Here is a 14,146-nt window from a genome sequence, read left to right as displayed (position 1 = left end):
AGCTATTAACTATTGAGAAGCATTTTGAGATCCTTGGATGCGAAGTGTGAAATAATGGTGAACTATTACTACTTTTTGGTTCATTTCCCTTTCTAAGTTCAAGGTCAGAAGCACTCTCTCACATTGAGATTCTGAATTCAGCACACTTTAAAAAGTAGAGCTGGGTGAATAACTGGTAACAGGTAATTTATTTGATGAATTTTGCCTCATTTTCTGTTTTACAAACAGATGTCAATTTCCCCAAATTTGCTATTCAAAAGTACTCACCAACTAATCTCTGCAAATTATTCTTGATCTGTTGCTTATACAGAAGGGTATTTGAAAACTGAGCTGTTTTGATTGCACATAAGTCAAACATGGTATGTTTCTGTTCCCTGGTTAGATGAGCATAACACTTAAAATCAGGTTTCATATACAAAGACTGGTGACTACAAATTCCCTTTCTGCAAATATTCTGCTAAAATACTATTTTGCTGTTTTGGTGAAAAGCAAAGAGAGGAAGGAGGCAAACACAGTAAGAAATTTTGTTTAAAAATTTATACAAATATTCAGTAGAATTTTTATTTTGGTTTACTTTTTGAAGCTCTGCTTATAACAATCTGATCTCAGTCACCTCATCAATGTACTACCTTATTGCAGTGAACAGAACAATACTTACTTTTAACTACCATACAATAATTCATGATGGAAAGTGGCACACAGTTATACAAAAAGCAGTAAACCATAAAATAACTTGTCAAAGTAACAGGATGATTAACAATTAAATGTTCCTTTTTATTTTTCTCAGAGGACTTAGCCAAGCTTCCTTCAAAACTAATGCCAGGCAGATAATTTAAGTACTGTGATGTGGTCTTCCCATTAACCCACAGATTTCAACAAGGAACGTCTCAAAGCAGTTAACTAGAAGTAATAATCCTCAGAATGTATAACACATACATGTACCATATACAGCACACATAACAGGGTCATTGGCATCACTCTTGATTCTGGCTCAGAAAATAATAGATTCAAGTGTTTCCTCATGATTCGGGCTCACATCCAATGCTCACACTGCAGGGCAGTAATTACATGGGTGATGCACTAATGTAATATGTTAAATTGATGTCACTTCCATCCATCTATGATGAATGTGTTGGTGACAGTTAAATATTCCATGCCAGTGTTCAAAAGGAATGGGAGATAACACTCATTGTATTCCTTTCTTAGTACATGCTTAAAGATAAGCATGTGCTTAGGTGCTTTGCTGAATCAGGCCCTGTCATGGGGCAGCTGCCCCACTCCTGGAGAACGGGTTAAAAACAGCCAGGCTAGGCTGTTTGGGGAAGCAGCCACAGCTGGGGCCATGCCCCAATCAGGCCCAGGTAGCCCTTATAAAAGGGCTGGAGGCCAGGAGCTGGAAGAGTCTCTCTCTTGCTCTGGAGAGGGAAGGATCTGGCTGCCTGGGAGTTTAGGTTACTGGGAGTAGAACAGGGCTGGGGAAAGGTAAGAGGAGCTGGGAAGCTCCATCATGACAACTCCCCAGGCTGAGGCCTTGGTCAAGGCCTAAACAGGTACTGGGGCTGCAGGGATGTAGCCTGGAATTAAGCAGAGGCCTTACTGGAAAACTTCCTTGCCAATGATGAGTGGCCATTACAGACTGCAGTCTGCCCCAGTTAGTGAGGGCTAGATGATGACTGGCAGTAGCCACTGAGGCAAGGTGGGTTTAGAGGGTTGGGTGCTCCCCTGGGAGTGGAGACCCAGACAGTGGAGCTACTGCTGGGGCAGAACTCTGAGGAAAAGAGTACCAGGGTCCAGAAGGGACACAGGGCCTGAGGCAGGCAAGACGTCAGCCGGCAGAGGGTGCTCTGGAGCTGAAAAAGAGCTAATTCCCAGGATGACCAGTGGGAGGTGCCGCACCAGTGAGTCTCACTTCGCTACAGGCCCCTAATGTCCAAGTCTGTGTGACAGCTATTGCAGAGGATACATTGTCAGATTTGCTATTATAGTCATTTAGCTGAAGGGTCCTCAAGCTTTTCCTACTTTTTTTTCTGACAACTTTATAGATGTTCCATGACACCACCTCCTCGCCCATTGGTGATCACATGAACTATTTTCTCTGTGATCATATAACATCTCCATAGCAACTACACCAATTACTTAACATTAGGAAAGTAATGAATAATTTTAGATTCTTTTTCATGTGATTTAGCAGCTGGAAACCAAAAGGGACAGCCGTCACCATACAGACCACCACCAAGTGCTCTGCAGGCCATCAGACTCCACAGAATCTGTTTGAAAACTGCTGATCTTTCAGATAGAAAATAAGCTCATCATAAAACTTTACAACCACCTTCATTTCTCTGATCAGTACTGCACTATAGGTACCCACCCATTATTCCATTTAAAAAATTGCCATACACCACATATGAAATGTTTTATAGAATTAATTATATTCCATATGTAAGATATTTTCCTCTATGGATTTCATAAGTTGATTTCACAGATAAATGTTATCAGAGCACCTGATCCCTTACTGAACTGAAATACCAAATATATCCCTGGAAGAAATGGGTGTAACTCAGCTTACTTAAGTGGAGTTACTCCTGCACCTGTGACTCACTGATAAGTGTTACACATCCCTGTCTGTGCTCGATCTAAGAGGATATAGGTCTCTTATAGAGGTAGGCTTAAGATCCCTGCTCTTTAGCTCAAGCTGTAGCAACTTATGCTTTCAGGTCCCGAGGAGCTTGGTTCAATCCCTTGTATGTCAACCAAGATGGCCACTGGTTACATAAGTAAGACTTCCCATGATTTAAAATGGTGTGGGCCTCAGACACTCAGGTTGAGCCTCCTCTGTAAAGAACAAGTGTGTAACCTACTGCTCAGTCTGCATCATCCTCTGTGCCCATCCACAGAGGACACAAGTCTGCTCCCATTAATATTCTTTTCTTCATAGTTTTATTACCAAAACAGTTTTAGTCAAAGGCAAACTGTCTAGTATAAAGAGGGCTATAGAGACAATTTCTAAAGGTCCCAGGCTCCTTCTGGATGTCCCTCAGGAATGTGCACTTGGAAGCATGTGTATACTCTCTCTATCCTTGGGGAAGGTTAAGATGGACCCTAGTCTAACTCCAGCATGCCAGTGGAGAACTCCAACAGTTTTACCTAAGACCAGATGTGCTGTCAGCCTTGACGCCCTTCATGCATAAGTATGAATAGCCCCTACCTTTTACCATATTTCAGCTTCCTCACCCTCATATTTTTGGGGTGTCCTCATCCTAATGGCTACTATGTTTGTTAGTTTAAGACCAGGGAGCTGGTGTTTCCACAGTTCTGTTCAGGCTGTAGGAGCAGAGAGAAACTGAACTTGCCCTTTGCATAGCACTATAATTTCATTGGCATGCTCTTCACTAAGCTGCTAATGGAAACCATTTTCACTGCAGGCTGTTATTTCTGTGATTAATGTATTTATTGTTCCAAAAGTAGAGAGATAAAAAGCTCAAGGGTAAAGTTACATATTTTCAATTTTTTTTTTCATTTCAAGTAAGTCAGGGCTTGATCATGCCATATAGACAAACCCTATGGCAAAGAGTGACACCTGGGGCGACTGCCTGGAAGGCAGATCTAGAAGACATTGTGCTTGGGGGAAGGGAGGAGATGGAATGACTCCTGGGTGCACTCAGGACATATGTTCAACACTACGTTCGTTTATGAGGTGCAGCTCTAGGTGGACCGAGCTACGGCACTGTCTCCTATTCCCACTGTGCCTTTCAGGGAGATAAGAGGGAGCAGCCACTGAACACGCCACTGTTTTATATGTACATACCATAATAGTTTCGTGAAGTTCCTCCCAATTTACACCACTGCAGCTGGGATCAGAATCAGGCCCAAAGCCTCCTTCTGGAGCACATGATTTCAGCAGTGCTGCATAGTGGATGCCTTATTGGAATCTTATTAAATAGATCTTATCCACATCCTTCAGATAGCGACTACAGGTCTGACTAGTCAACTGTTGCTTGACAGGCATTACTCACGTGAGTAGTCCCATTGAAGTTAATGGGCCTCATGGTTCCTTGAATCTTGACAGCCCCACCCTGTCACATTATGTAGGGGTAGGGCTACAGTGTGTTTACATCTCCCCTTTTTGAAACCTTCCATGTTACTGCTGCCTAACCTCCCTAGCAGTCCATGGTGAGTAAGTGTTCACTAAGGCTATGTTTACACTAACACTTTTGTTGCTAGCAACAGAGAGTCCTGTGGCACCTTTAAGACTAACAGATGTATTGCATGCATCCGACGAAGTGGGCATTCACCCACGAAAGCTTATGCTCCAATACATCTGTTAGTCTTAAAGGTGCCACAGGACTCTGTTGCTTTTTACAGATCCAGACTAACACGGCTACCCCTCTGATACTTTTGTTGCTATAACCTACATTGCTCCGGGGTGTGAAAAAAACCACCCCTCTGACTGACAAGTCCCACCGACAGAAGCGGTGGTGTGGACGGCACTATGTTGGTGGGAGACTCTCTCCCATCGACATAATTAAACCCCCTCGAACAAGTGGTGGTAGCTATGTCGATGGGAGAGCTCTCTCCTGTCGGCATAGGGTGGCTACATGGGTGATTTTACAGCAGCACAGCTGCATTGGTACAGCTGTGCCGCTGTAAGCTCCCTAGTGTAGACATGGCCTTACATTAGTAAGGATTACACTACTGGACCCTAAATCTTTAACTTCAGAAGCAGTTAGTGATTTACTGATATAATTTTATTAAGCTACTTCACTGGCACAAAAAAAAATAAGATGCTCGCTAACTATTATCAGTGATGTTTACAAGCCTTGATAGCAAAAAAAGGGGAACGTAAACCAATGTGTGCTTGTTAATCAGGGTGTTTTATCAGTGTCTTTCAAGGATCATGTAATGGGAATATCACCAAATATCACTGAGTTTCACCTTCCAGTTTGTTTACAAGAAGGACTAGGTATTATAAAAAGTTAGTTTCATCAGGTTTGCATTTTTACACTTCAGATCTCGGGAAAAAATTATACATAAAAACCAGCCAGACATTATAAAAAATAACCAAATTCCAAGACACTTATCTGATGGATCCCAGGTCACACTTTGTCAAGATTGGTTACAGTTTGGTTAGTCAAACCGTATCAATTCTCTGACAGTAAAATGAAACATAGGAGAAATTTTCTTGTTCATAAATTTATTAAGCAACAACTAGAGGTTAATGTATAGGGAATTTAAAATGTTTTTATTAGCAGCAAAATGATTATATCCAATGAACCTCCTCATGGAAAGGAGGAGAAAGGTCAAGAAATCAGGAATAGGGAAGGACTGAAGAGCGCTAGATCTAAAGCATGATTCACAAAGGTAAACATATGGGGATTTAGATGCCTAAGGGCTAGTCTACACTACACTAGAAGTGCTACAGTGGCACAGCTGCACCAATGCAACTGAGCCACTGTAGCGTGTCTGGTGAAGACACTCTATGGCGATGGGAGAGAGCCCCGTCGGCAAAATAAAACCACTTCCACGGGAGGCAGTACCTATGTCAATAGGAGAAGCTCTCCTACCAACACAATGCTGTCTGCACCGGCAATGAGGTCGGTGTAACTTACATCACTCAGAGGGGTGGCTTATTCACACCCCTGAGCTACATAAGTAATACCAACATAAATGGTAGTGTGTACAAGCCCTAAGGCTGGTTTTAGGTGATGTGGCAGTCCCAGTTTTAGGCTCTACAGCAAGTCACAGAACTCCCACCCAATGCTGCAGGTGCCTATGCTGACTCGGTGCCTAAGTTTCTGCCACCGGGCATGTACCCTGCTGTCTTTCTCTAAGGTTATGTCTACACTACGAGAGTAGTTCGATTTTACTTAAAGCGAATTTGTGGAACCGATATTAAAGTCGAACGTGTGTATCCACACTAAGGACAGTAATTCGACTTTGTGAGTCCACACTAACGGAGCAAGGGTCGACATTGGAAGACGTGCACTGTGGGCAGCTATCCCACAGTTCCCGCAGTCCCCGCTGCCCATTGGAATTCTGGGTCGAGCCCCCAATGCCTGCTGGGGCAAAAAATGTGTCGAGGGTGGTTTTGGGTAACTGTCATCATTCAACCGTCACTCCCGCCCTCCCTCCCTGAAAGCTCCAGCGGGCAATCAGTTCGCACACTTTTCTGGTGATTTACAGCGCGGATGTCACAGCACTGTGAGCATGGAGCCCGTTGCGACCATCGCTGCAGTTATGGCCGTTGTCAACACCTCGCACCTTATCATCCACCTTTTTCAGAGGCAGATGCTGAGAAATCGGGCGAAGAGGCTACGGCAGTGCGGTGAGGACATCAAGTCTGAGAGGGACACTGACCTCTCACAAAGCACGGGACCCCGCGTCGTGGACATCATGGTGGCAATGGGTCATGTTGATGCTGTGGAACGGCGATTCTGGGCCTGGGAAACAAGCGCGGACTGGTGGGACCGCATAGTGCTGCAGGTCTGGGATGAATCACAGTGGCTGCGAAACTTTCGGATGCGTAAGGGAACTTTCCTGGAACTTTGTGAGTTGCTGTCCCCTGCCCTGAAGCGCAAGGATACCCGGATGCGAGCAGCCCTGACTGTCCAGAAGCGAGTAGCTATAACCCTCTGGAAGCTTGCAACACCAGACAGCTACCGGTCAGTCGCGAATCACTTTGGAGTGGGCAAATCTACCATGGGGGTTGCTGTGATGCAAGTAGCCAACGCAATCGTTGAGCTACTGTTCTCAAAGGTAGTGACCCTGGGAAACGTGCAGGTGATCATAGATGGCTTCGCTGCGATGGGATTCCCAAACTGCGGTGGGGCTATAGATGGAACTCACATCCCTATCCTGGGACCGGCCCACCAGGCCACCCAGTACATTAACCAAAAGGGCTACTTTTCAATGGTGCTGCAAGCACTGGTGGACCATAGGGGACGTTTTACCAACCTCAACGTCGGATGGCCGGGCAAGGTTCATGATGCTCGCGTTTTCAGGAACTCTGGTCTGTTTAGACGGCTGCAGGAAGGTATTTACTTCCCGGACCACAAAATAACTGTTGGGGATGTGGAGATGCCTATAGTCATCCTCGGGGACCCAGCCTACCCGCTAATGCCCTGGCTCATGAAGCCCTATACAGGCGCCCTGGACAGTGAAAAAGAACTCTTCAACTACCGGCTGAGCAAGTGCAGAATGGTGGTGGAGTGTGCTTTTGGACATCTCAAGGGGAGATGGAGAAGCTTACTGACTCGCTCTGATCTCAGCAAAACCAATATCTCCATTGTTATTGCAGCTTGCTGTGTGCTCCACAATCTCTGAGAGAGCAAGGGGGAGACGGTTATGGCGGGGTGGGAGATTGAGGCAAATCGCCTGGCTGCTGATTATGCCCAGTCAGACAGCCGGGCGATTAGAAGAGCCCAGCGGGACACGCTGTGCATCTGGGAAGCTTTGAAAGCTAGGTTCCAATGTGAGCAGGGTAACCTGTGACTATTAAGTTTGTTTATTCAGAAGCTGAACCTGCCCCCATTTCCTTACCCAGTTAATGTTGACTATCCTCTCCAGTTACCAACCCCCTTCCCCCACACCTTTAAAAATAAAATAAATGAAATTTTGTTCATTAACACAGTTTTCTTTATTAAGGATTTCGTGGTAAAGTTTTGAAACTGGGACGCAGACTGTGGTGGGGAGCGGGTGTAGTGATGGAAAGGACGCTTCTAAACTCGAGGAATGACAGGCTCCTGCTCATAGAGCGGTCCGCAGTGGTGGACTGGTTGTTTCAATGGAGCCTGCCACCCCTCCTTTTCGGGATTCTGTGGGGGTGGGCTATGTGAGTTTGTGGCAGGGGAGGGCGGTTACAGATCCCCTGCTGTGTGGCTCTGTCATCCAGGCTAAGGACTGCTGCATAAGATCTGTAACCGCCCTCCCCTGCCACAAACTCACATAGCCCCCCCACACTGAACATGAAAACCACCTCCCAGACTGACCAGGGTGCCTAGTGACTGCAATGTGTGTGTGACCTTCTGCTGAACCTGCCCCCGTGTCTGTACCCTGGTAAAGGTGACTCTCCTCTCCAATTACCAACCCCCTTCCCCCCCCCCCTTCAAACACACTCTCCTCTAAAAGAACATGACGGAAACAGTAATTAACAGAAACGTATTTTTTATTAACAACTACACAGTTAGGGGATGAAACTGGGAGGGGGGCTTGGGTGAGGTGCTTTTGGAGTGAAGGAAAGGACTTATCAAATCTTTGGGAATGAGAGCCTTCTGTTACTTGAGCAGTCTGCAGGAGTGGAGTGACTGTTTTCACGGCTCCTGCCGCCCCTCCTTCTTGGGACTTTGGGTGGGGGGGGGATGGGACTTTGTGGCGGGGGAGGGCAGTTAGAGATAGAATGCAGCGGGGCTCTGTCCTCCTGCCTCCGGTCCTGCAGAACATCTACAAGGCGCCGGAGCGTGTCAGTTTGCTCCCTCATTAATCCAAGCAGCGTTTGAGTTGCCTGCTGGTCTTCCTGCCGCCACCTGTCCTCCCGTTCCCTGTGTGATCGCTGGTATTGTGACATCTTCTCCCTGCACTGGGTCTGCTGTGCCGCCTCGGTTCGGGAGCAGCCCATAAGTTCTGAGAACATCTCGTCCTGTGTCCTTCTCTTTCGTCGCCTGATCTGTGCCAGCCTCTGGGAGGGGGATGCTGGGGTAGCTCGGGAGACACTCGCAGCTGTGGGATGGGAAAAAGGGAGTGAATTCCTCAGAAAGATACAGTTTTGCGAACAATGAATATAGTCTCTCTGTGAACAAGACCATGCACAGCACCTATCACATGCGCACTCAGTACAAGGTCGAATTTTCGGCCTTCCCATTGAGTGCCTGGGGTCTTGCTGTACAGATCACACAAGCGGGGCCGGACAACGGAATTCAGCTAGCAGGCGGACATGGTAAGCCGTAGACTTTTGGCTGCTTAAAGCTTAATTTATAGCAGTGCCCTCCTTTCACGTTCCAAGCAATGCTCCTAGCGTTGGCCAGTTCCTGCTGCCGGCAATCCGGCCAGCATGAACTCTGCCCCTGTCCCATCCCCCTCGCGGCTGTCCCCGGGAGAGATCCCTGCATGCTGCCCCTGTCACGCCTCCACCGCGTGGCTGTAAACGGCCGGTTACAGTTATGTAAAGGAACAGGTAATCAGTCCCAATACTAACATTCCCCTAATTCAAAGCAGGTCACCATGAGTGATATCACTCTGATGAGGATTTCGGAGACAGAGAAAGACCACATGCTGCATGAATGCCAGCAAGCACCAAGGCCGTATGCCGCCATGCTTTGCGAGGCAATGATCCCGGAGTACTTGCTGCTAGCCTGGCGCGGAAAAGTTTCCTACCATGGAGGAAGCAATAAGGCCGCTCTCCCCAGGAACCTGATGCAAAGGCTTTCACAATACCTCCAGGAGACCTTCGTGGAGATGTCCCAGGAGGATTTCTGCTCTATCCCCGGACATATTGACAGAATTTTCCAGTAGCTGCACTGGCAAGGACTAGAAACTAAAGTGCCTAGGGCAAACTAATCATGAAAAACCCATTGTTAAGATACCATTCCTATTCTGTTCAAAATAAATGTTTAAAACACTTACCTAGTGATGTTTCCCCTGATTCACAGCCTGGGTTACCGCCTTGGGAGGGTTGGTAGGGGATCTTCGTGAGGGTGATGAAGAGATCCTGGCTGTCGGGGAAATCAGCGTTGAAAGCGCTGTCGACTGCCTCGTCCTCCTCATCTCCTTCCTCATCTTCCCCATCCGCGAACATCTCCGAGGAAGCAGCCGTTGACAATACCCCATTGTCAGAGTCCACGGACAGTGGTGGAGTAGTGGTGGCAAACGCACCTAGAATGGAATGCAGTGCCTCGTAGAAACGGCATGTCTGGGGCTGGGATCCGGAGCGTCCGTTTGACTCTTTGGTCTTCTGGTACCCTTGTCTCAGCTCCTTAATTTTCACGCGGCACTGTGTTGCATCCCGGCTGTATCCTCTCTCCGTCATGGCTTTGGAGATCTTCTCATAGATCTTCGCATTCCGTTTTTTCAATCACAGCTCCGAAAGTACAGACTCATCACCCCACACAGCGATCAGATCCAAGACTTCCCAATCAGTCCATGCTGGGGCCCTCTTTCTATTCTGCGATTGCATGGTCACCTCTGCTGAAGAGCTCTGCATCATTGCCAGTGCTGCTGAGCTCGCCACGATGTCCAAACAGGAAATGAGATTCAAACTGGCCAGACATGAAAAGGAATTCAAATTTTCCCGGGGCTTTTCCTGTGTGGCTGGTCAGAGCATTCGAGCTTGGACTGCTGTCCAGAGCGTCAACAGAGTGGTGCACTGTGGGATAGCTCCCGGAGCTATTAGTGTCGAATTACATCCACACCTACCCTAATTCCACATGGCCATGTTGAATTTAGCGCTACTCCCCTCGTCGGGGAGGAGTACAGAAATCAATTTAAAAGAGACCTCTATGTCAAAATAAATAGCTTCGTTGTGTGGACGGGTGCAGGGTTAATTTGAGTTAACGCTGCTAAATTCGACATAACCTCCTAGTGTAGACCAGGCCTCAGTGTCTGGATGTCTATTTCCCATCTAAGCCTCAGAGCAATTCACAAATTGAGGGGGATATAGATACCTGGACTCACATTCGGGGCCCGATCTGGTAAGTGTACTCGGAGACTGATGACTGAATTTCTATCCAGAAGAGGTGGTGGTCACCTTAACATTTTTAGCCCAGTGGTTCGAGCCCTTGTAATCTGAGAAAGACAGGTTCAATTCCCCACTCTGCTAAAGGGGGAGAAGGGATTTGAACATGGGTCTCCCATATGGGTGCCCTAACCATGGGGTTAGAGAGTCATTCCCACTTTCCTTCTCTCTTTGGTTCAATCACTCATTCTTTATCCAGAGTGGAACAGCTTCAACAAGAGAAATTTGAGGGATGCCCATGTTAGAGTACCCCATAGCTCAGTGGTTATAGCACTTAGCCCTGTGGGAGATCCCGGTTCAAATCTATTTCCCCCCATTAGTAGAGGTGGGGAACTGAATCTGGGTCTCCCACATCCTGGAGGAGTGCACTAACCACTGGGCTAAAAGTTACAAGGTAGGCACCACCTCCTCCTATGCGTGTTTTGTGTTGGGTTACGTGCCTGCCTAAATTATTCTTACCTAAGGCACCTAAGTGCCTGACTCCAGGAGAGCAGTTCCTGGTTCTGAATCACTTGCAAAGACAGGAGCCTCCCTGCAGCGTGAGCTTGGGCACCTATCTCCGTGAGGGGGTGGGGTTTAGGACATATCCCTCTAGGCAGCATCTCCTATTGGCTAGTTTAGGTGGCTCCCCAGCTAGCATGCTTGCTGTTGTTAACTGTATTCTAAAGTGCCTATCTTTCTCCATTCACTGTATAGAAGCAACTAACTCAGGCTTTCTGGGTCACAGGATTGGTCCTGTGATTTTTCTAGACACCCATAACGTAGGTGTTGGGACTGCCCCAACATCTAAATCCCTTGTGAATCGAGCCTAAAAGACTACATTGGGCCCAGACCCCGCAATGTTACACAAGGAGTCTTTCATAAATACATGTATATGCAAATTAGAAGTAGATCTGTGGGTTTTTATTGCTTGTTGTCACAAACAGACACCCAGGCCTGTTACTTGCTGCCTCTGCTATCCCTCTGAAATGCTGTTTTGTTTTTTAATATTTCTGTATTTTAAATGCATGGATGAAATCTTTGTGTGGATCGGTTTACTGTTACCCATCATATTTCAGTTTCACTTTCCATGTTGTGCTACTCTCCTTGACCCATCAGATTTTTTTTCCTTTGTTACACCTTGTATTATACTGTAGTTTCCTAACAAGTAGAATGAGATGAGGAATCAGTGTTCAGATCTAGAGCCAGATTAGCGTTAAGGTTCAGATTCAGTGAAATCTCATGAGCTGTTCTCAACTAGATTTGGTCCTATTGATGCAAATCAACTGAGATTGACAAATCCGAGCAGATTTATGAACCCTTGACTGGAGACAATCTCACAATGTCAGCTGTTCATGAGATTTCCACCAACTTATCACATCTGAACCCGAAACAGAAAATGCAACCCTTTAATTTTGAACATGACCTGGAACATAAAACACACAGGTGGAGTTTGGGACCTCAGAATTACAATAGGAACCATTCAAATCTGAAAGGATTTAGAAGCAAGTGCAAATGGGATAGAACGCATTAACAAAGTGTTCTTTTGCTTAAAAAAAATAAAAATAAAAAGAGATTCTAACAGATTACTAACAAGGATATTTTCCCGAATCTCAACTGGTTTAAATTGGTGTATTCCCATTGGCTGCAATGGAGTTACACTGATTTACACCAGAGGAAGATAAAGATCTGGCCCCTTCTTTATTAAATCACAAAACACAGCATAACCTGTGAATAAACCATCCTTTAAAGCAGAACTCTCCTACAATATTTTCTCTTAAAGGGTCTGCATGTACATCTCCAAATAAGAGTTATTTCTCCTTTTTTAAACTAACAGAGCCTGAAAACTAGGGTTAGTAAACAAATTACATTGAACCTTTTTCCTGCAAAAAACCAAGGTTTACCAATAAAGATTTGTTGTGAAAACTGTCAGCTTTCTGTGGATAATATTGATTTATTTGTTGAAAAACTGTCCAAAAAATACAAATATTTCAGTTTTTGGCCCAAAACCAAAGTATTTTGACACTAAAAGGCCACTGAAGTACCTCATGGAAGCTGTCATTCCAGTGCCTCATTCTCTTCTATGAAGTAAGGTCTCCAGTCTGACTTCTTCAGTTGTAATACATGATGGCTATGCATCTATCACTGTGCATCACCTCCTCTCAGAAAAAAGGTGAGACTGTTGCGCATCATGGAAGACATAGTCTGACTAGGGAGCCCAGCCCACAGAGGAAAATGAAAGGATGAGGCACCTAAACTACAGCTCCCATAAGGTACTGCAGTGGCATTTCAGAATCAAAAATATATTTGTTTTCAACCAAACTATTTTTTATTTCAAATTTTTCCACCAAAACCTCAAAATTCTCCACAAACAAAAACCATAACATTTTCCAACCAGCTTTATTAAAATTGTTTTTGCAACTTAGGAAGTAAGCGAAGAGGGCAAGCTAGGATATGCTTTCCCTAATGTATGAACTGAAGTACCTTACCTTATAGATATCCAGGAATCCACACTGATGGTCAAATAGAGTGTACAGCTCATTCAGCATGCTGATCACCTGCATGGGGGTGCACTGGGCACACACAGCTGTGAAGCCAACGATGTCTGAGAAGAGCATGGTAACATCATCAAACTTCCTGGCCTGAACTTGCTGCCCCTGCCACAACCGTTGAGCCACCTCTTCTGGGAAAATAGAAATAAGAAGATCTACTGTCTTCTTTTTCTCCTCTTCCAGAGCTTGGTGTGTTCGCTCTAATGTTGCCTTCAGTTTATCCATTCGTTTCTTCAAGCCATCTTGGGCCTTTGCCTGCTCCCCAACCAATATGACGTCGCGGGTAGCATCGTGGATAGGTATGTCAGAAAGATGTAGGCCTCGGCCCATCAGTTCATCCAGCTTGTCCACGCAAGGGGAACCCAAAAACAAAATAGAATTTGACTCGGGCACATGGATCATTTGGCCTTTGACTTCCATCACCTGCAAAATGTAAATGGAGTTTAAAAAACAAAGTTATTAATAAGTGTACATGGACCCTCACTCCACTCTCAACTCAGCACACATGCAATAGGCCAATTGGTGGGGTCTTCTTATATCCTTAATGTAAGCAATAAACATAAACCTTACCCTAAGCACCCCTCTTAAGTTGGCTGTTCCTAGGGTTTCTATCTGCACAACTTCCTATCTCTCCTTTTGCCTTGGAGAGACTCAGTCTTTTATACTCTCAAATTGGATCTAAAGAGACTCATCCAGAGGTGCTGGAACAATTTGTATAGTGGGGGTGCTGAGAGCTAATGAATCAAACTGTAAGCCTGCATATAATGGAAACTACATCAAGCCAGAGGGTGCAGCAGCATCCCTCACACCCATAGTTCCAGCACCTATGGACTCACCTGGTCTGGTTGCCAGGGTGAGTCAGAAAAATAGCCTTGTATCTCTTTGCATGGCT

The 14,146-nt window shown here is 45.8% G+C and overlaps 1 protein-coding gene and 1 long non-coding RNA gene across 3 annotated transcripts in view; both read right to left on the bottom strand.

Moving 5' to 3' along the window:
* The window catches only part of GUCY1A2 (guanylate cyclase 1 soluble subunit alpha 2), a 327,535-nt gene that overhangs the window by 178,511 nt on the left and 134,878 nt on the right, over positions 1-14,146 (bottom strand). For both annotated transcript variants that reach the window (XM_065581517.1, XM_005289980.5), the window contains exon 5: positions 13,192-13,677. In XM_065581517.1, the coding sequence (XP_065437589.1) occupies positions 13,192-13,677 (486 nt within the window). The remainder of the gene's footprint in view (positions 1-13,191; positions 13,678-14,146) is intronic.
* LOC135980917 (uncharacterized) lies at positions 8,144-13,172 on the bottom strand. The gene is made up of 2 exons (XR_010597854.1): positions 9,616-13,172; positions 8,144-8,712 (listed from the first exon to the last, which is right to left on the bottom strand). It is a non-coding gene; the product is annotated as an uncharacterized LOC135980917 (long non-coding RNA).

The sequence above is a fragment of the Chrysemys picta genome, chromosome 1 (assembly GCF_011386835.1).
Source record: "Chrysemys picta bellii isolate R12L10 chromosome 1, ASM1138683v2, whole genome shotgun sequence".
NCBI lineage: Eukaryota > Metazoa > Chordata > Testudines > Emydidae > Chrysemys > Chrysemys picta.
The sequence above is the reverse complement of the archived record's forward strand: the minus strand, read 5'-3'. Positions and strand labels throughout refer to the sequence as shown.